The following is a 24,809-nucleotide window of genomic DNA, read 5'->3' as shown; positions in this document are numbered from 1 at the left end:
ACAGTTTCTTGAAACATATATTTTTTGTCAAGCTATTTCACATTTCAATTGAAAACACTAAATGAATGAAAATCAACTACAGTCGTACATGTATATATAGATTGATGTGTATTGCACACTATTTTTATCTTGAAATTTTAAGTCAAGCCTTCAACTCATTTTGTGGTGGGTTGTGGGTTGTGGGGTTGGCGGTTTGCAGACTTATTGCAGGACAATGAATTAGTGTTTGGCAGCACTTGTTACTGATCTGTAATCAGGATGTAGTGTGTTGGTTACCGGTACTACTGTAAATCGCTTATATTTCGTGTGGGATTTATTTTCGCGTTAATTCGCGAGGAGAGTCAAACGCGAATTCAAATCCCTCGCGAATATTTATATAAGAATGACAAGAATAAGTGGCGTCCATTTTGAATATACTGTAATCTTTAGATGGTGAACAGACATCGTCGTTAAAGTAAGAATAGAATGATAAATTATATACATATATCAGAGTGTAAATTTATATCACAAAACACTATATATGAACGGAAGTGATAGCTTTATTTACATTGAAAACAACTCACTTCACTCTCCACCTTGAAATATCGCCTACCTAAAATTTAAAGTCATTTTGAGATCAGAATTCGCGAAATTATATATTCGCGAATAAGTCGAATGAGGTGAGATCGCGAAATTAAGTACTCGCGAAATATAAGTGATTTACAGTATATAAATTGGCCTACAGGAGGATGACAACAAAAACGAAAAACAATGCATGTACTAAGTTTTAATGAATCATCTGAACCAATAGTTATACACAAAATAAGATATAAAACGGGCTCCAGTGGTCGAGGTACATTTTATGATAAAACAGGCTTCATCCCTCCAGGTACAGTGTACATTTAAGTTATGTTATTTCAGGTATTTGTGTCAAAATAAAACTCGAAATTAACTATGGTTAGAAATTATGACCATATTCATATTTGACAGAAATATCTATCAAAGTTTACAAACCTTCGGATGATGCAACCTCCTCGCCACATCAAGGCAATACCACCGAAGTTCAGATCCCATTTCAGTTCAGCCCCTGCCTCCCTCATCAACATAAACCCTTGGGCATAGGAGACAATCTTGGAGGCATACAGTGCCTGAAGGAAAACATGATATATAACTTTACAGTGCCTGGAGGAAAACATGACTTAACATTATATGTTATATATAAACAAAACTGTTAGCGAATAACCTTCATGGTCAGAAAACAAGAAAACAATCTGTAACAAAATAACGGAAAATATAATAATTGTAACAGGTACAGTGTCAGGTATAACTATCAAACTAATGATCCTGGGTTGATAAAATTGGTCTCCTCATTGACGCCATACTAACATTTGTCTGCCATTAATTGATGATGGAACAACCAATGCATCAGCCATAAATTACTGATCGATCAACCCAACCATCGGCCATTAATGATGTATTAAACAACACAACCATCGACCATTAATGATGTATTAAACAACACAACCATCGACCATTAATGATGTATTAAACAACACAACCATCGACCATTAATGATGTTTTAAACACAACCATCGACCATTAATTATGTATCAAACAACACAACCATCGACCATTAATGATGTATTAAACAACACAACCATCGACCATTAATGATGTATTAAACAACACAACCATCGACCATTAATTATGTATCAAACAACACAACCATCGACCATTAATGATGTATTAAACAACACAACCATCGACCATTAATGATGTATTAAACACAACCATCGACCATTAATTATGTATCAAACAACACAACCATCGACCATTAATGATGTATTAAACAACACAACCATCGACCATTAATGATGTATTAAACAACACAACCATCGACCATTAATGATGTATTAAACACAACCATCGACCATTAATTATGTATCAAACAACACAACCATCGACCATTAATGATGTATTAAACAACACAACCATCGACCATTAATGATGTATTAAACAACACAACCATCGACCATTAATTATGTATCAAACAACACAACCATCGACCATTAATGATGTATCAAACAACACAACCATCGACCATTAATGATGTATCAAACAACACAACCATCGACCATTAATGATGTATCAAACAACACAACCATCGACCATTAATGATGTATCAAACAACACAACCATCGACCATTAATGATGTATCAAACAACACAACCATCGACCATTAATGATGTATTAAACAACACAACCATCGACCATTAATGATGTATTAAACAACACAACCATCGACCATTAATGATGTATTAAACAACACAACCATTGACCATTAATATTGTTAATACCGATCAAAAAACACAACCATTGACCATTAATTAACGTTTAACAAATCATACAAACTCATTACTTGTAGCAACATACCAGTTTGAGATCTTTAACTAATGCCTTCTTGTCACCATCGTATTTAGTTTTCTCTGGTCCCTGGATATGTTTACTGGCTTCAATTCTCTCTTTCTGAAGGGCAGACAGACATCGTGCAAAGACAGCTTCACCTAGAGTGAATCAATAGTGTCATTTATATCATCATTTATGACAAGATAGTTTTACACTTACATCACATACAAAAAAAAAAAAAAAACTTATTGTAGACATTTACAACTAATACAATTTACAACTGGGATACCATAGAGGTTCATGGACAATATATCGAATTAATAAATAAGATTATTTATTTATAGGTAATCAAATGTACATGACTGTATATGTTTTATAGACAATATTATAGCATATTTTTATTCCCCTTAAAATCAAGAAAAATATCCTCCTTTTTGAACTCCATGAAGCTATGAAATATCAAATCAAATTACCTATAAGAGACACTGGAACACCATATTCTAGTGCCGATATAGCTGTCCATTTTCCTGTTCCTTTCTGAAAAAAAAAAGAAAAAAAAAGAGGTTATATCATACATAATTAAACCAATTTTCTATGTACATGTATAGTAAGTGACCTTGATCTTTGAACTAAGTCCTTTATATACAAAATGTAATCCCAAGCAACAATTTATTTAAGACAGTATTGTACGATTCAAAATGTTCTTGATTTTACAAAGGCCTGCAACTTATACGAATGTCTTTTAAAGGAGAAATCAGAAGAAAAACGATATATCTACTAGGAATATTCTCAATGTGTGTACAGAGTAGAAAACTCACAGCAATTGTTTTAGAAAACCAGTAGTCATCCTGGCCAAAGTAAAATATACCTGTCCTGCTGTGTCTCGGATCTGTTCCAACAAGAAACTGCCATCCTCATTCTTGAAACGGAGGATATCCCTGGTGATTTCAATGAGAAAGGAATCCAGTTCAGTTTTATTCCAATCTTCAAAAACCTGTCAACAGAAACATATCTAAACTTAGAGGATACAAATCCCCTCACATGTTGAGTATACACACTGAAAATACCTTCTATAAATAGTAACAGTGACCTTGTCCTTCACCTTGGTACCCTGAAAAACACATTCTAGGTAATCTCCTTCTTGACCAATTTGTGAAGATTTATCAAAATTTGTTAACAGATGAAGTTACTAGACACAGCAAGAGTGCTGACGAAGATTTTCTATAAATAGTAAGAGTGAACTTGTCATTGACCTTGACACCAAAGCCCACTGAATAAAATGTTTACATATTGTTATTAAACTTTGTCAATGAAGTTAAAGCAAAGATAAGACAAATTCTTTTTGATACTAAAACATAGCTGTGGTACTCACATCGGCCATCTCCAGCTGGTTCATACCAAGTCCATCCTTCATCACATTGTAAGCCTCACAGATGAGTTGCATGTCTCCGTACTCAATACCATTGTGGACCATTTTTACAAAGTGTCCGGCGCCCTCACTTCCCACCTGTTACACAGTAAATAAAACATTCACACTCTTCCTTTATTTTAAGTGTGGATTTAAAGCAGAGATCACCATGACTATGTAATTATGAATAAAGTTTCATCTAAAAATGTAATATTTACCCCCATCCACTGATCAGAAAATAGTACACATTTGCCATCCAGCTATTTATAGATGTTGTGTTAAATAGGAAAATGTCTATTGACAGGTTTCATTAATATAACTGATATTTGTAGAAAAGCCCATGAAATACACGTCCATAATACCACACAGTCACATAAACCATTGTGTTGTGGAGAAGATATAGATTTTAAACTCACCCAATCACAACATGGCTCATTTCCAGATTTGGCAGCGATAGACTGGAAAATATTCTTGATATGTGGCCTGTAAATAACACCAATGTATTACCATAGACTTCATACTATATTCTTTATTAATTAAAAAACATTTGCAAATACATCACCAACACTCAATCTAATATGTAGTTTTGAAACAAATGTGTCTTAATGATCAACACATGCTAACTTGGAATTTCAATTGGGGAGATGGTGCATACTCAAATTCCCAAGCCTAAGGAAAATGTGTTTGTTGACCTTTCGACAAACTGAGTGTATAATCTAAATTAATATTTTTTTAAGCTGCTCTTTATTTTTCAATGAAAAAATTATATATGTTACCATGCTTCAGGTGACCTTAACATCAACAGAACTATCTAATTATATATATGTTACCATGCTTCAGGTGACCTAAACATCAACAGAACTATATAATTATATATGTTACCATATATCATGCTTCAGGTGACCTAACATCAACAGAACTATATAATTATATATATGTTACCATGCTTCAGGTGACCTAAACATCAACAGAACTATATAATTATATATATGTTACCATGCTTCAGGTGACCTAAACATCAACAGAACTATATAATTATATATTTGGTTACCATGCTTCAGGTGACCTAAACATCAACAGAACTATATAATTATATATATGTTACCATGCTTCAGGTGACCTAAACATCAACAGAACTATATAATTATATATATGTTACCATGCTTCAGGTGACCTAAACATCAACAGAACTATATAATTATATATTTGGTTACCATGCTTCAGGTGACCTAAACATCAACAGAACTATATACAGTTTAATTATATATTTGGTTACCATGCTTCAGGTGACCTAAACATCAACAGAACTATATAATTATATATTTGGTTACCATGCTTCAGGTGCTCCTCCGGGCATGAGAGAAGGTCCATATCTGGCTCCGTCCTCTCCTCCACTCACCCCACTCCCCACAAATAACAGGCCCTTTTCAGCCAGAGACTTACATCTCCTCTACAAACACAAACAATAATTTACCTACCTTGTAAAAACAAATCAGGACTACTTTGTTATTGTAATTTACAGATAGTAGACTCCATCATGAATCACATGACTAAATGTAATTTTAATCATATACAAAAATGTATAATATAACATCTGAGGGGTAATTTTTCTCATTTTTTTTTCATTTTTTTAGTAGATTTCAGAGATATTACGTGCCATTAACAATGAGTAGTATATATACTTAAATGAAACAGATGATGACTAATAACCATTTGTGTAAGCATCTTCATATAATAGATAAATTTCAAGTAATATATACAATAAGTTGTAAATGGAATGGTAATATACATGTAATACTATTGAGAATGCCTGAAAAAAGCATTAAATGTCAGTTTCTCATCTATAGAATAAATACAAATGTATCCTTAAAAACTGATCAAATCTGTTTCATGACAACAGTATGGTATTTGGAAATATTTACCTAGTAGGATGAACCTTATAATTGGATATCTTTGAGAGTAAGTTAATTAATATTACTATAAATGTTTGACCTCTATGACCTTACATTTGTGTCAGTGTATTCTGAATTCCCTCCGTCGATGATAATGTCTCCTTTCTCTAATAATGGTACCTGAAACAAATGAAATGAGAAGGAAATATCAAACATCTACAACGCCATTACAACTCACAGCTGTCCAGAACCTAGAGGGGCTGCCAACAGAGACATCTTGAGCTGTGTAACAATATACAGTGAGAAACTAGAGGTACTGCCAAATTAACAGAGTAAAGTTTAAAGAGCTGTTACAGTATAACTATATACATGTGCAGTCAAGAAACCAGGGGGCTGCTAATAGAGCAATGTCTTAAGAGCTGGGTAACTATTTACATTGTTCAGAAACTAGAGGAAATGTCTTAAGAGTTGGGTAACTATTTACACTGTCCAGAAACTAGAGGAAATGTCTTAAGATTTGGGTAACTATTTACACTGTCCAGAAACTAGAGGAAATGTCTTAAGAGTTGGGTAACTATTTACACTGTCCAGAAACTAGAGGAAATGTCTTAAGAGTTGGGTAACTATTTACACTGTCCAGAAACTAGAGGAAATGTATTAAGAGTTGGGTAACTATTTACACTGTCCAGAAACTAGAGGAAATGTCTTAAGAGTTGGGTAACTATTAACATTGTTCAGACACTAGAGGAAATGTCTTAAGAGTTGGGTAACTATTTACACTGTCCAGAAACTAGAGCAAATGTCTTAAGAGTTGGGTAACTATTAACATTGTTCAGAAACTAGAGGAAATGTCTTAAGAGTTGGGTAACTATTTACACTGTCCAGAAACTAGAGGAAATGTCTTAAGAGCTGGGTAACTATTTACACTGTCCAGAAACTAGAGGAAATGTCTTAAGGGCTGGGTAACTATTTACACTGTCCAGAAACTAGAGGAAATGTCTTAAGAGTTGGGTAACTATTTACACTGTCCAGAAACTAGAGGAAATGTCTTAAGGGCTGGGTAACTATTTACACTGTCCAGAAACTAGAGGAAATGTCTTAAGAGTTGGGTAACTATTTACACTGTCCAGAAACTAGAGGAAATGTCTTAAGAGTTGGGTAACTATTTACACTGTCCAGAAACTAGAGGAAATGTCTTAAGAGTTGGGTAACTATTTACACTGTCCAGAAACTAGAGGAAATGTCTTAAGAGTTGGGTAACTATTTACACTGTCCAGAAACTAGAGGAAATGTCTTAAGAGTTGGGTAACTATTTACACTGTCCAGAAACTAGAGGAAATGTCTTAAGAGTTGGGTAACTATTTACACTGTCCAGAAACTAGAGCAAATGTCTTAAGAGTTGGGTAACTATTTACACTGTCCAGAAACTAGAGGCAAATGTCTTAAGAGTTGGGTAACTATTTACACTGTCCAGAAACTAGAGCAAATGTATTAAGAGTTGGGTAACTATTTACACTGTCCAGAAACTAGAGGAAATGTATTAAGAGTTGGGTACACTGTTCAGAAACTAGAGGTACTGCCAACAGAGCAATGTCTTAACAGACTGCTTCAAACCTTTCTCACTAAATATGATGATCTCCATACCTCTGGCAGATTACTGACTTCTTAGACAAAAAATCAGTTAATCTCTGTTCAGGCTTATAGTTTACCTTGTTGATTGCCACATGATCTCTTCCTGAAGGAATGTGTACAAGGTAGATTGAGTTATGATCTCCCTTACCTTTCTATCATGTCCAATATGAACTTTTGAGCTACCGTATATCGGGAAATTTTAGCAGTCATAAAATTTGGCGATTTGGTCATGAAAACTGAAAGTTAAATTTTGGCGGGTTAAAATTTAGCGATTTCCCTTAAATCTAGGGTTTTAATTTGGCGTTGAGCATATATATTACCTACCGGTGTATATAGATAATTATGTTATGTCCATACCTCCGATCAATGTTGATTAAGTGTGTTGTGTATTATCGATCCTCTGTCTCGAAACCGGAAACTATTACCCAAAAATTTCAGGTGAACACATACATGTAGATTTGTCAAATTAGTGTTTATATGAGTATGTGTACAAGCAAAAGACAAAGAGAAATTTAATCAACCGTATGATATTGCAGTGGTCATCTATTGTGTATACATACATGTAAGTTTAACAATGAGTCTACAGGTAAAGTGTTAACATCAGTTCTTGCATATTGCTATACATGTATCGTGAGTAGTTGTTCACTAGCTATTTGTACCTATCAGCATTTTGGCCGACAGTTGCCAGGCAACAACCAACGTTATGCACCAGTCGTTACTCTCGGGAGTTATCAAAGGTAAATTGCGGTCGGAACGGAAACTATTGGCGAAATTGAAATTATTGTGTCTTTTTAATTGACGGTGTTCAAATTTGACGGGTTAAATTTTGGCGATTTATATGCGGACCCGCCAAATCGCCAAATTAAAGCCCCGCTAAAATTTCCTGCTACTAGTTTTTATTTCATTTGAAAATTTGCGAAAAAGCAATCTATTTATATGTTATAAATATATATAATACACGTATATGGAAATTGTAATTACAATAATCATAAACAAAGATATGATATTTAATATGTTAAAGTTCTATATAGATCTAGCTAGATCGAGTTATACACATTCACATGGCCCTGCTTGTGTCATAACAGGTTTGCTTGAATCAGAACTCTTCATCATTTTCTATATTAGCAGTCACAGGAGAGGTTTGCCAATGGGTTTGCTTTGTATTAGCTCAACAGTATGCACTATTTGTGTTCATTATAAAATCGACAGGAAATAAGCCTTAGGAAGCAATAAAACTGTGATCCCAGCAGAAATAATAAGTGAGTGATGTACACAACACACTTGTGTATCTACCCAATACTTCATAACATATATCATCAGTTGAGCTCTCGGTTCCGGATTCCCCAATACAATATTTAGTCAGTCTAATTATATACCGACAGACAGAAATTATTATTTGCCACCAATTTTGCTTGTCCAAAATGATGACAGGAAAGATGTTTTGATGTTGACAGTATAGGTCAGAAGAAAGTGTCCTTTTGTACAAAATACTGCAATAGTTTTACTTACAAGCAAAAATGTCAAAAGGCCCAATGGCCTAAAACTTTCACCTGAGTTCAGTAATATTTAAGTCAATTTCACCCTTTTTGGCCCTGCCCATCAGCCCCTGGAGGTCAGTCAGGGCCAACATGTGCATACCATCAAACTGTCACCCCATGCTGATAATGTTAACCAAGTTTGAACGAATTCCAATAAATTTTCAACAAATGATAGTCAAGTTTACCCCTTAAATTCCCAAGGGGCAAACATTAGACCTCAGGGCCATGAAATTCAACTCTTTGGTAAAGTACCTTGAGACCCTTCCACCTGGAGAGCAATGATTCTACCTTATTTAGGTCTTGAAAAGGTAATTTTTGAAAGTTCAGTCAGTTGGACCTCTTTTTGCCCTACCCATCATCCCCTGAGGATATAAGTCAGAGTCAACATACATACAATACATACGCTTTCATCAAACTACCCAAACTGATATCCCTTACTCTAACCAAGTTTTAATTAATTTCCGTAAAAATTCAACAAGTAATAAGTCAAAAATGTGATTTTCTTTTATTTAAACTATGGTTCATCCCCTTCCCAGGGGCAAATGCGAGAGCCCAGGGTCATAAAATTCACAAAAAAGCAATGTAAAGACCGTTCCGCCTATGAAGAGTATTTGATTCTACTTTATTTGGGTCACGATTTTTGAAATTTCAGTCAATTTGACTCCTTTTTGCCCGCCCTTAATTCCCATGATGGTCAGGTACTGTATAATTCATAATTTTGGTTGACCTTGTGCCATGGAAGGTTTCTGCAAAATTTCTTTGAAGATTTCAAAAAATAGTTGAAAAATGTAAACCTTTTATGAATGACAGACTAAAAGCAATGTGAATAAGTCACTTGAGACTTTCTTTCAGAAAATCCACAAGTAATCAATAAGAGAAATTACCAATTTGTCAATGAAGGCGTCGACGGCAGCTCCAGCCTTGACCAATAACATGACACGCCTTGGCTTCTTCAGAAGGCTGACCATTTGCTCCATCGACTTGGCCCCAATGATGTTTGTCCCTTTGGCTTCATTGTTCATGAAATCATCGACCTTGGAGACAGTCCGATTGAAGGCGACCACCTAAAATGTCAAGGTCAAAGTGCAAAGGTCATTACAATGCATTTAGATAATTAAAGCTGACAGTGCAAGTTAAAAAGTATCCAATTGAGATTAAAGAAAAATAATACATGTACAGATTTCCAAAAATCGTTTCCGAGACATCCCCCAATTATGGTAGTGTCGTATCTAAGGACGGGCAGACATTTTTCTTTTTCGTTATGCATGGATACGAACCGCTATAAAAGCGCGTGCGTTCATTGACAACAAGGATCAGTCTATCGATACATACGCAAAGCGACACATCTCTCCATTATTATATAGTATACGTTCTCAATACACACGTCAACGGGTTTTTGTTTTCATTGTACGCAATTGTAGAACTTGGATATGGAATTAAAAGAGATAATTATATCTATAAATTTTATTTTACAATAAAACTTAAAAGGAAGAAAAGAACATTTTGACAATACAATAAATTTTGGCATAAAAAAACCCATGTACCTAATAAAATTATAAACAGAGTATATATGAGTAAACTCCTACCTGAGTCTTTACAACTGTTACAGTATTATATCCATAGTTTCCATCGATATGTTTTCCTTGTCTTCGTATTATTTGTGCACGTGTCATAACGCAAGTAAAGCGTGATAAAACTGCACTACTGCACTACAACAGCCCTAGTGTAGTGTAGATAATATGAATGCATCCGAGGAGTTCCGAGTGCTAGACGCGAGTAAAAATTGGAACTCCTCAGACTGTTTACTTCTTATCGAAATGGCTGAAACCACGAAAAACACGTGAGAAAATGGATAGAGTATTTCGGATTAATTCGTTATGCATTTTCAGCATTTATTTGGAGATTTTATTTTGAACAACATTTGAAAGATAAACTGAGAGACACTGACCATCTTTCTGCTTAGGTTACAGGTAAGTGCTCCGTCTGTTTGGTGTCGTTCGCGAATTCAGTTGTAGGTCACGTGGTGTACAGATATAGTGTAGGTGATACAGGTGTGTCACCGTGAACACCTGAGGTTAGAGTGAATGCGAGTGTGACGAAGCACGTTCTTTTTATAGCAGCGGCGGCTTGGTTGTATCCATGCATAACAAAAAAGAAAAATGTCTGCCCGTCCTTAGATACGACACTACCATAACTGGGGAATGTCTCGGAAACGATTTTTGGAAATCTTTACATGTATTTTTTTTTTAATCTCAATTAGATGCTTTTTAACTTGCACTGTCAGCTTTAAGAAATCAACAAATTCTAATGTACAGAGGAAAACTGTGAATATTTATGACCGTTTATTATCGTCATAGCAATTCAGTGGTGGTGAGGAGGAGGATGGACGAACACTCCAATAATTTAACAATTTATTTTGCCACTGCTCATATCACTAGTCCTCATAACTATGACAGCAGCTGTGTTTTTCTTCATTAAGGACAAAGTGTACAATATTGATTACGATTACATCAACCAATAGCCTCACTCTACTAATGAGCTATAATCAGTTTACATATGCAACATGACACGAAACATTATTGGATCTCCCAAGGCCAATTATTGATCAATATATTGGTGATACCAGAAATACTAAGGCTAGCTAATGAAGGCTTAGTCTACAGGTTATTCTCCTTTCCTGGGGCTGCGGTGGCTGAGTGGTTAAGGTGTACCGACACTTTAACACTAGCCCTCCACCACTGGGTTGCGAGTTCGAAACCTACGTGGGGCAGTTGCCAGGTTTTTCTCCGGGTACTCCGGCTTTCCTCCACCTCAAACTCCCTGACAATCGTATAGTCCAGAAACTAGAGCAAATGTCTTAAGAGTTGGGTAACTATTTACACTGTCCAGAAACTAGAGCAAATGTCTTAAGAGTTGGGTAACTATTTACACTGTCCAGAAACTAGAGCAAATGTCTTAAGAGTTGGGTAACTATTTACACTGTCCAGAAACTAGAGGAAATGTATTAAGAGCTGGGTAACTATTTACACTGTCCAGAAACTAGAGGAAATGTATTAAGAGTTGGGTAACTATTTACACTGTCCAGAAACTAGAGGAAATGTATTAAGAGTTGGGTAACTATTTACATTGTCCAGAAACTAGAGGTACTGCCAACAGAGACATCTTGTCCTGTGTAACAATACAGTGAGAAATTAGAGGGATGCCAACAGAGCAAGGTCTTAACAGACTGCTTCAAACCTTTCTCACTAAATATGATGATCTCCATACCTCTGGCAGATTACTGACTTAATTCTTAGACAAAAAATCAGTTAATCTCTGTTCAGGCTTAGTTTACCTTGTTGATTGCCACATGATCTCATCCTAAAGGAATGTGTACAAGGTAGATTGAGTTATGATCTCCCTTGCCTTTCTGTCATGTCCAATATGAACTTTTGAGCTACCGTATATCGGGAAATTTTAGCGGTCATAAAATTTGGCGATTTGGTCATGAAAACTGAAAGTTAAATTTTGGCGGGTTAAAATTTAGCGATTTCCCTTAAATCTAGGGTTTTAATTTGGCGTTGAGCATATATATTACCTACCGGTGTATACAGATAACCATGTTATGTCCATACCTCCTATCAATGTTGATTAAGTGTGTTGTGTATTATCGATCCTCTGTCTCGAAACTGGAAACTATTACTCAAAAATTTCAGGCGAACACATACATGTAGATTTGTCAAATTAGTGTTTATATGTGTATGTGTACAAGCAACAGACAAAGAGAATTTAATCAACCGTATGATATTGCAGTGGTCATCTATTGTATGATGTGTATACGTACAGGTAATTTTAACAATGAGTCTACAGGTAAAGTTTTAACATCAGTTCATTGAATGGTATGGGTAAATGGCTTTGTTTTCAGAAAAATTATTATGATACGATATAAGTCATACTTGCATATTGCTATACATGTATCGTGAGTAGTTGTTCACTAGCTATTTGTACCTATCAGCATTTTGGCCAACAGTTGCCAGGCAACAACCAACGTTACGCACCAGTCGTTACTCTCGGGAGTTATCAAAGGTAAATGGCGGTTGGAACGGAAACTATTGTCGAAATTGAAATTATTGTGTCTTTTTAATTGACGGTGTTCGAATTTGACGGGTTAAATTTTGGCGATTTATATGCGGACCCGCCAAATCGCCAAATTAAAGCCCTGCTCAAATTTCCCGCTATAATGTTATAAATATATATAATATATGGAAATTGTAATTACAATAATCATAAACAAAGATATGATATTTAATATGTTGAAGTTCTATATAGATCTAGCTAGATCGAGTTATACACATCTACATGGCCCTGCTTGTGTCATAACAGGTTTGCTTGAATCAGAACTCTTCATCATTTTCTATATTAGTAGTCACAGGAGAGGTTTGCCAATGGGTTTGCTTTGTATTAGCTCAACAGTATGCAATATTTGTGTTCATTATAAAATCGACAGGAAATAAGCTTTAGGAAGCAATGAAATTGTGATCCCAGCAGAAATAATAAGTGAGTGATGTACACAACACACTTGTGTATCTACCCAATACTTCATAACATATATCATCAGTTGAGCCCTCGGTTCCGGATTTCCCAATACAATATTTAGTCAGTCTAATTATATACCGACAGACAGAAATTATTATTTGCCACCAATTTTGCTTGTCCAAACTGATGACAGGAAAGATGTTTTGATGTTGACAGTATAGGTCAGAAGAAAGTGTCCTTTTGTACAAAATACTGCAATAGTTTTACTTACAAGCAAAAATGTCAAAAGGCCCAATGGCCTAAAACTTTCACCTGAGTTCATGTAATATTTAAGTCAATTTCACCCTTTTTGGCCCTGCCCATCAGCCCCTGGAGGTCAGTCAGGGCCAACATGTGCATACCATCAAACTGTCATCCCATGCTGATAATGTTAACCAAGTTTGAACGAATTCCAATAAATTTTCAACAAATGATAGTCAAGTTTACCCCTTAAATTCCCAAGGGGCAAACATTAGACCTCAGGGCCATGAAATTCAACTCTTTGGTAAAGTACCTTGAGACCCTTCCACCTGGAGAGCAATGATTCTACCTTATTTAGGTCTTGAAAAGGTAATTTTTGAAAGTTCAGTCAGTTGGACCTCTTTTTGCCCTACCCATCATCCCCTGAGGATATAAGTCAGAGTCAACATACATACAATACATACGCTTTCATCAAACTACCCAAACTGATATCCCTTACTCTAACCAAGTTTTAATTAATTTCCGTAAAAATTCAACAAGTAATAAGTCAAAAATGTGATTTTCTTTTATTTAAACTATGGTTCATCCCCTTCCCAGGGGCAAATGCGAGAGCCCAGGGTCATAAAATTCACAAAAAAGCAATGTAAAGACCGTTCTGCCTATGAAGAGTATTTGATTCTACTTTATTTGGGTCAAGATTTTTGAAATTTCAGTCAATTTGACTCCTTTTTGCCCGCCCTTAATTTCCATGATGGTCAGGTACTGCATAATTCATAATTTTGGTTGACCTTGTGCCATGGAAGGTTTCTGCAAAATTTCTTTGAAGATTTCAAAAAATAGTAGAAAAATGTAAACCGTTTATGAATGACAGACAAAAGGCGATGAGAATAGGTCACTTGAGATTTTCTTTCAGAAAACCCAGAAGAAATCAATAAGAGAAATTACCAATTTGTCAATGAAGGCGTCCACAGCAGCTCCAGCCTTGACCAATAACATGACACGCCTTGGCTTCTTCAGAAGGCTGACCATTTGCTCCATCGACTTGGCCCCAATGATGTTTGTCCCTTTGGCTTCATTGTTCATGAAATCATCGACCTTGGAGACAGTCCGATTGAAGGCGACCACCTAAAATGTCAAGGTCAAAGTGCATTTAGATAATTAAGAAATCAACAAATTCTAATGTACAGAGGAAAACTGTGAATATTTATGACTGTTTATTATCGTCATAGCAATTCAGTGGTGGTGAGGAGGAGGATGGACGAACACTCCAATAATTTAACAATCTATTTTGCCACTGCTCATATCACTAGTCCTCATAACTATGACAGCAGCTGTGTTTTTCTTCATTAAGGACGAAGTGTACAATATTGATTACGATTACATCAACCAATAGCCTCACTCTACTAATGAGCTATAATCAGTTTACATATGCAACATGACACGAAACATTATTGGATCTCCCAAGGCCAATTATTGATCAATATATTGGTGATACCAGAAATACTGAGGCTAGCTAATGAAGGCTTAGTCTACAGGTTATTCTCCTTTCCTGGGGCTGCGTTGGCCGAGTGGTTAAGGTGTACCGACACTTTAACACTAGCCCTCCACCACTGGGTTGCGAGTTCGAAACCTACGTGAGGCAGTTGCCAGGTTTTTCTCCGGGTACTCCGGCTTTCCTCCACCTCCAAAACCTGGCACGTCCTTAAATGACCCTTGGCTGTTAATAGGACGTTAAACAAAAACAAACCAAATTCTCGTTTCCTGTAGACATATTTCTATAACACTCAGCTTCAAAATTATATACACCTTTTGTTTGCTAGGTTTTTTGCCAGGTGAACAGCCAGGGTCACTATGAGACAGGGTCTCCTTGTAGTAGTTGGTGACTACACAGAACAGCACACGGGTGGTGTGTCGTAAGCTATCAATAGCAATTTGCGTAAATTTTCTTACCTTAGGACACTACCACAACAGCACAGACCGGCCTGTTTCCCAAAAACACAAACTGACAGAGAGTGTCGAACCACACACCTCGGATCTTTACCCGAGGTTACGTGGCCAATACTCTCACCAACTGAGATATTGTGCCCCCACCCACTCACATCCAACCATGCACCACTAACTATAAAGACATAAATATAACTGGTATCACAGAAAAAGAAATATTTAAAAAAAAAAAAAACAACACTAGCTCAGGATATAGGAAAAGTAGGTTTTATTCAACTGTATTAGCTTTTAATTAAATTGTAATACTAAGGACTGTAGAAAAGGCATACAAGTCATAGCAACTTTCATCGCAAATTGAGAGTTATAAAAGTGGAGTCAAATTTTATTAATCTGCATCATACTTACTTTAATATATGCATAACTTTACCAGTTTCTTGAATTAAACGGCTTCAATTCAACACTTTGATACAGTACTAATAGGTAAGTTACAACAATACCATGAAAGTTCAAATTTAATATTACAGATGTCACACTCATAATACAAAAGTGAAATCTTAATCTTAAAAACAGCATTTCTTATGGAAAAGATTACCAATAGAATTTAAACACAGTGTCTGGAATCTAGAGCAAGTCAGTTGGTGAACCATATGATGGAGTCCTATTAACCATCTTGGTTACTTTTACTCAAAATATCCAGAGTTTGCTGTGAAATAGTATCCAATATGAATGATATTAGCTACAGCATACAGCTTTACGATACATTACATAATTTTTTAATTGTCTAGATTTTTATAAATTCATTTAAAATTGAAGTTTCTACATCCAATGAATCAAAGATATCAGCTAATCAGTTCAAATCAATACAACAACAAAATTTATTTTTCAACCAATTAATTCTTTTTAAGTTTGATAAGATTTAACAAAGTTTATTGTCCTTATATGACCATAGCTGTTGATAGGATATTAAACAACACAAAACTAAACTAACAAAGCTTAGACCTTGATTCCTTTAGTTAACTGCCTATAAATGAAATGTAATGGTTAACAGAAAGGAAGGTTTCAGTGAACGTATCAAGTTGCTAAGGATTTTTTACCTAACAACAGTACCAGGTATGACTCGTCACTGATACACCCAGTACCCACGCTATGTACATGATCTCGGGACACGCATCAATCAACCCAAGGATTTTTAGCCAAGGTAACAAGTATAACACACAGTATTAACACTATACATTTTAACTTCTGTACAAATTGTCCATCGAAGCAGAAAACACCACAGCCAGTTTTATCTCTTGAGCAAATAGTACAACAAAATTGATGAATAAATGCAATACATATTCAGCTTTTTCGAATTCACATTAACCATCCGAGGGGGATGCATAGATGATAATACGAGTACCTAACAACAGGAACACACTTTATATAAGGGGGAAAGTTGAAGCTCAGATAATTGAAATTACAGCTGTGTTCAACTTTGTAAAATCCTGTGACAGATTACAGAACACAAATCGTGTTTCACATACTCTATCATTAATGTACAAGGAAGAATTTCTAAGGAAACTGACAAAGATGTGAGCTGTAACACTTTGATGATGTATTTAGTTTGCTTTGTCTGATGAAGGAATTTAAATTTTAAGTCTTGAGGATATATAAGTCATTCAAAGTTTAGGATTTACTCTTCCAAATAAATAGATTAAAAGATAGATTTTAAATTGCCTTGATATCAAAAGACATTGAGAAATGTAGTGTGTTGTGAATGATTCAATTATACACATGTATTCCTGGGACCAGCAACCAAGCTTTTAATTTGTTAACCAAGTGTACAGAAAACTTGCATGATTGAGTGTAATAATGGGCAATTACAGGGGATAACCTTTACCGAGACCCTCCCACCTTCTGTAGGAGGAAATATCAGTAGGCTAGGTCATATCATCATTTCAATTTATAAAGTTACAGATTTTCACCAAAGGAAAGAGACATGTAATACACAAAGTGCTGTCAAATTCACTCCAGTCACAAATAGGCCATATACACAAAATTATCACCGTTTGATCAACTTTAGTCACGCAAATCTAAACCTGTCAAAAGATGTAGGATCATGGAATATGACTTTTTAGCTATAAAGAATCACTCTTACCATTACACCCACACACAGTGAGAACATGGCCATCATTATTTTAGTTTTATCTAAAACATTGATTCTTTTTTCACAAATTTTGTAAAGCTGACCAGACTTAGAGGACGTAAAATGTTGGTTAACAGGAGATACACAGACAGGAGAGGTCTAAGGCCATAACACATCCTTGTAGTACACCAGGACTTCCCACAGGAAATTGTTAAGTTTGAGAGGTGTCCATGTTAAATGTATCATAAGCCTGGAAGATTCAGTATAACAGACACACAAGGGTACATAAACTGCTACAAAAACTGAAAAATCATATAAGATATATACCAGTTATTAAACAATCAATTATATTATAGTAATTTCTTATACAAGTACATTCCAATGAATTTTAGAATTGATTGTAACAATTAAGTCTCTCATAGATGCCTAATTAATCGTTGCATTAATTATATATATGCCTTAATTCTCACCTGGCCGTTACTGATTTATTAAGATTTCCAATAGTCAAATGAAGATTATTATTTTAGACATTATTTCATCTTTGCAATGCACATCAACAACAAATCTGAAACTTCTACCCCTGTCCCCTCGCGGTACCCCGAGCTACATACTCAGAATTGATATATGTAAACATGGTGTGTCTACACAGCTCCGAGCTGACTACATGTCTAGATCTTCTGAGCACATATCTCGGGGATCTGACTGTTTACAAAGTTAAATTGATTTCTTGTAACTACGTTTAATTGGCAGATCAAACTGAGTTGGTTTCTGGTTTCAATTCACATAATATGAACACCAGGTGCTACATGTATACAGGAGAAAAGTTTTAGTGTCAATGAGAATATCAAATTTTACATTTACTAATGATATCATGAAGGATATACATACTGGAGGAATGTTATGTACATTAAATTGAGTGCAATATTGATCATTATCATTTGGTACACAGTGAGTATATATATACATGTATACAGCCCTTGCAGCAAAAGACAGCTATGTAGATATAGTGAGAGAGAACTGATTATTGAGATTTAATGAAGAGTCGTACAGAAGTAAATTATGAAGTTCAAACTCTGCATTAAAAAATTCAGAAAGCCAAATTAACAAAATAGAAATTGATAGAAATCTTGAATAATGTTCATTTCCCTTATGCAAAAAATAACCTCTTAAACAACAAGAGGCTCAAGAGCCTTAAAGGTAACCTGGGTTCTGATATACTGATAGTTGATGTTTTTGGTTTTAGATCAAGTATTTAATACGATTGACCAGTGTGACCTTGAAGGTAGACCATGCAAAGGTCATTCCATTGAACAAACTTTTCAGTCAACTATCAAAGCATGCCACTATCCTGGCCCAATATCATGACCCTGGGCCTCTTGGGTCTTACATCAAGGTAATTCATTTAAACATCTTTGTTATCCCTTCATCCCACCATGATACTGCTGCAATATCGTTGTTATGGGCCTCTTGGTTATTAATAAGTTGTATAAGATTCTAGCATATTTGACCCATGAGACCTTAAACGTCAGTCAAGGTCATTGATTTGAACAAACTTTGTAGCCCTTCCTCTGATCATGCTACTGGCCCAATATCATGACCCTTGGCCTCTTAGTTATTGAGATGAAGTTGTTTAAAGATTTTTAACATATTTGACATACTTTCAAAGTCAGAAGCATCTTAAAATCTTTGATAATATGACTGACTGAGGATGCATCAATTACCTTTAGACATGCTCCTTAGTGGTGTCATGGTAAAGAATTGATATAACTAGTAGTATTCTGATCGTTTCCAGTTTGAAGTGTGATTGGAAATTGAAGTAGAATGCTACTGGGCTGTCTCTGTGTTGTCTAATTGGTGTGGGTGTTCAAAGAAACGGAGACTAAATTCACGTTAAATTTGATCCCCACTGTATTATGCGTTAGGATCAGTTGATCAAGTAAACAAGAATATCTTAAAATTTTATCTATATGGGTGCTATATATCTCCATTACAACATTAACACAGCATTACACTTAGTGTTCTTCTGATTATGGATTATAATTGATTAATCTAATCCGAAAGGCAACCAATTCCCGATTATCAGTTATCAGATGTCAACATTGACGATTGTTTTCAAAACTGGAAGTGCAAGTTAAACTTTCATTTTCATTAAGAGAGAACAGAAGCTCTATATCATTTTACTCTTAACTGATAACTTGTTATCAATCATGCTATTTAACTATTTTAATAATCAATTGCAAAAACATATATGATGTACTGTTTATCAACAAAGATTATAACATTTAAATGGTATGATAAAAAATAAATGATACAAAACTACTCTGAGTAAAGCTATAGTGTAAAATCAAAATGGCCGCAAAATCGGCTTTGGAGAAAATATGCCTATTCAATCCCTGAGTAAAGAAGAAGGAATATTTTTAAATGATTATGTAACAGTAGGCTAACAGATTAAAAATTTAAAATAGATCGGCTGCATGACACTTATTTTATTCAATCAGCGATGTTGAAATCTCAACCGATTCTCAACACTAATTTTACCCAGTTACTGGTTTACCACATACATCACTCTGTCTATATTGCTAGGCTTCGACCACTCCCTCAACACCTTTGAACCTGCTTTGTCCATCATTATATATAAAAAATAGTATTCTTGCAAAATGTTTTGACAACATCTATGTTATCAAAATTACTTGAAAATGTGAAATATTTACATAACAGACAAGGTTGAACTCTTAATGTGTTATATTTATATGGTGTCAGATGTGTCAATCATTGTATCAGTGACTTACCGTAAATCCATGATCATTCATGTTAAGGATGATGTTCTGTCCCATTACAGCCAGTCCAATCAACGCTATATCTCCCCTACAACATAAATACAGAATTACAGCTAGTCCAATCTTATCTCCTCTACAACATAGACACAGAATTACAGCCAGCCCAATCATATCTCCCCTACAACATATGAACAGGATTATAGCCAGTCAAATCATATCTCCCCTACAACATAAATACAGAATTACAGCTAGTCCAATCTTATCTCCTCTACAACATAGACACAGAATTACAGCCAGCCCAATCATATCTCCCCTACAACATATGAACAGGATTACAGCCAGTCAAATCATATCTCCCCTACAACATAAATACAGAATTACAGCTAGCCCAATCATATCTCCTCTACAACATAGACACAGAATTACAGCCAGCCCAATCATATCTCCCCTACAACATAAATACAGAATTACAGCCAGCCCAATCATATCTCCTCTACAACATAGACACAGAATTACAGCCAGCCCAATCATATCTCCCCTACGACATAGACACAGAATTACAGCCAGTCCAGTCATATCTCCCCTACAACATAGACACAACATTACAGCCAGTCCAATCATATCTCCCTTACAACATCAATACAGAATTACAGCCAGTCAAATCATATCTCCCCTACAACATAGACACAGGATTACAGCCAGTCCAATCATATCTCCCCTACAACATAGACACAGAATTACAGCCAGTCCAATCATATCTCCCCTACAACATAGACACAACATTACAGCCAGTCCAATCATATCTCCCTTACAACATCAATACAGAATTACAGCCAGTCAAATCATATCTCCCCTACAACATAGACACAGGATTACAGCCAGTCCAATCATATCTCCCCTACAACATAGACACAGGATTACAGCCAGTCAAATCATATCTTCCCTACAACATAGACACAGAATTACAGCCAATCCGGTCATATCTCCCCTACAATATATAAACATCATTACAGCCAGTCCAATCATATCTCCCCTACAACATCAATACAGGATTACAGCCAGTCTAATCATATCTCCCCTACAACATAGACACAGCATTACAGCCAGTCCAATCATATCTCCCCTACAACATCAACACAACATTACAGCCAGCCCAATCATATCTTCCCTACAACATAGACACAGAATTACAGCCAATCCGGTCATATCTCCCCTACAATATATAAACAGCATTACAGCCAGTCCGATCATATCTCCCCTACAACATTAACACAGAATTACAGCAAGTCCAATCATATCTCCCCTACAACATCAATACAGGATTACAGCCAGTCCAATCATATCTCCCCTACAACATCAACACAACATTACAGCCAGTCCAGTCATATCTCCCCTACAACATCAATACAGGATTACAGCCAGTCCAATCATATCTCCCCTACAACATAAACACAGTATTACAGCCAGTCCAATCATATCTCCCCTACAACATTAACACAACATTACAGCCAGTCCGATCATATCTCCCCTACAACATAGACACAACATTACAGCCAGTCCAATCATATCTCCCCTACAACATAGACACAACATTACAGCCAGTCCAATCATATCTCCCCTACAACATCAATACAACATTACAGCCAGTCCAATAATATCTCCCCTACAACATAAACACAGCATTACAGCCAGTCCAATCATATCTCCCCTACAACATTAACACAACATTACAGCCAGTCCGATCATATCTCCCCTACAACATAGACACAACATTACAGCCAGTCCAATCATATCTCCCCTACAACATAGACAAAACATTACAGCCAGTCAAATCATATCTCCCCTACAACATTAACACAACATTACAGCCAGTCCGCTCATATCTCCCCTACAACATAGACACAACATTACAGCCAGTCCAATCATATCTCCCCTACAACATAGACACAGCATTACAGCCAGTCCGATCATATCTCCCCTACAACATAAATACAACATTACAGCCAGTCTAATCATATCTCCCCTTCAACATCAATACAGAATTACAGCCAGTCCAATCATATCTCCCCTACAACATAGACACAGCATTACAGCCAGTTCAATCATATCTCCTCTACAACATAGACACAACATTACAGCCAGTCCAATCATATTTCCCCTACAACATAGACACAGCATTACAGCCAGTCAAATCATATCTCCCCTACAACATAAACACAACATTACAGCCAGTCCAATCATATCTCCCCTACAACATCAATACAACATTACAGCCAGTCCAGTCATATCTCCCCTACAACATCAATACAGGATTACAGCCAGTCCAATCATATCTCCCCTACAACATAAACACAGTATTACAGCCAGTCCAATCATATCTCCCCTACAACATAGACACAACATTACAGCCAGTCCGATCATATCTCCCCTACAACATAGACACAACATTACAGCCAGTCCAATAATATCTCCCCTACAACATAGACACAGCATAACAGCAAGTCCAATCATATCTCCCCTACAACATCAACACAGGATTACAGCCAGTCCAATCATATCTCCCCTACAACATCAATACAACATTACAGCCAGTCCAATCATATCTCCACTACAACATAGACACAACATTACAGCCAGTCCAATCATATCTCCCCTACAACATCAACACAACATTACAGCCAGTCCAATCATATCTCCCCTACAACATAGACACAACATTACAGCCAGTCCAATCATATCTCCCCTACAACATCAATACAACATTACAGCCAGTCCAATCATATCTCCCCTACAACATAAATACAACATTACAGCCAGTCCAATCATATCTCCCCTACAACATAGACACAGCATTACAGCCAGTCTGATCATATCTCCCCTACAACATTAACACAACATTACAGCCAGTCTGATCATATCTCCCCTACAACATAGACACAACATTACAGCCAGTCAAATCATATCTCCCCTACAACATAGACACAACATTACAGCCAGTCCAATCATATCTCCCCTACAACATTAACACAACATTACAGCCAGTCCGATCATATCTCCCCTACAACATAGACACAGGATTACAGCCAGTACAATCATATCTCCCCTACAACATAAATACACAGTTATAACCAGTTAAATCATATCTCCCCTACAACATTATCACAACATTACAACAGGCAGTCAAATCATATCTCCCCTACAACATTAACACAACATTACAGCCAGTCCAATCATATCTCCCCTACAACATAGACACAGCATTACAGCCAATCCGATCATATCTCCCCTACAACATAAACACAGGATTACAGCCAGTCCAATCATATCTCCCCTACAACATTAACACAACATTACAGCCAGTCCAATCATATCTCCCCTACAACACTAAGTATCACAGCATTACAGAATTTCTGTTAACCTGACCACTGTTAGGCTTGCAAGTACATGTTGATAATTACAGTCATATATCTGAGTAAACTTGGTAACATTTCACTCTAGAATGCTGCTAGGTCTTATTAATGCCATGACCTTTGAGAAAAAAACCATATTTATTGTTATTCAATATATTTGATACATGTAATCTTCAAAATAGGTTAAGGTTATTCACTTGGGCAAACTTAGTAGCCTTGATTCTAGCAAACTTACTAGCCCAACACAATTATCATACCCGGACTTTGACTATACAGTTACATTGTACATTTGTATATACATATAAGAAGATATCATGTATATATACCAGTAAGGCAACAGACACTATAATACAAAGGTTAAATAGCCGTCGAAAAGGTGAGCAAAAAAAAAGAAAATATTGATTTATTATATATGCAATAAATATGACTTACATGTATATGATAGAGTTATAATACCACCATTATGTATAAATCAATACTCAATGATCAGATGATAATACCCATTTCACTTTAAAACGTTTCTGCAAACAAACAATAAAAAAAACACATTTTTTAACCTAATTCTAACCTGATGCAGTGACTTTTAAGCATTAAATGTTTCCATCTACATGTTATCTACTAGTTAAATAGACAAGCTCTTACAATCTAAAGATCAAAACTGTTTGTGTATAGGCTTATGATCATTTGGCATTGACTGGGGTAAACAAAATGTTTGCCTCGATCAGCTTCATTCCTACTTAAGTCACTTAAGATGTATACAGGGATCAGAAATATGTTTTTATTGTGAAAAGAACTTTCCTTTTATAGGAAAATTAATGTAACATGCACCAGGGGTACAACGGAGCTGTCACCCATCCAAGAGCTGCATGACCTTGCTCAATGTTGCTTAACTTCGGTACACAGACACAAACACTCAACCTCACAGCCACAAAAGCTAGCTATT

General features: G+C 35.8%; 1 protein-coding gene across 2 annotated transcripts in view; it reads right to left on the bottom strand.

Moving 5' to 3' along the window:
- The window catches only part of LOC117344556 (6-phosphogluconate dehydrogenase, decarboxylating-like), a 31,690-nt gene that overhangs the window by 4,883 nt on the left and 1,998 nt on the right, over nt 1–24,809 (bottom strand). Inside the window, exons 2-11 of one of the 2 annotated variants that reach the window (XM_033907339.1) lie at nt 20,469–20,544; nt 14,556–14,735; nt 5,800–5,865; nt 5,125–5,243; nt 4,210–4,276; nt 3,758–3,892; nt 3,254–3,379; nt 2,859–2,922; nt 2,413–2,543; nt 994–1,127 (exon numbers count right to left, since the gene is read on the bottom strand). In XM_033907339.1, coding sequence (XP_033763230.1) covers nt 994–1,127; nt 2,413–2,543; nt 2,859–2,922; nt 3,254–3,379; nt 3,758–3,892; nt 4,210–4,276; nt 5,125–5,243; nt 5,800–5,865; nt 14,556–14,735; nt 20,469–20,544 — 1,098 coding nt within the window. Of the gene's footprint in view, nt 1–993; nt 1,128–2,412; nt 2,544–2,858; nt 2,923–3,253; nt 3,380–3,757; nt 3,893–4,209; nt 4,277–5,124; nt 5,244–5,799; nt 5,866–9,739; nt 9,939–14,555; nt 14,736–20,468; nt 20,545–24,809 lie in introns of those variants that run through there. The other variant, XM_033907340.1, reaches the window with a different exon arrangement.

The sequence above is a fragment of the Pecten maximus genome, chromosome 16, assembly GCF_902652985.1.
Source record: "Pecten maximus chromosome 16, xPecMax1.1, whole genome shotgun sequence".
Taxonomy (NCBI): domain Eukaryota; kingdom Metazoa; phylum Mollusca; class Bivalvia; order Pectinida; family Pectinidae; genus Pecten; species Pecten maximus.
Note: the sequence above shows the minus strand (reverse complement) of the source record. Positions and strands in the feature narration are given on the sequence as shown.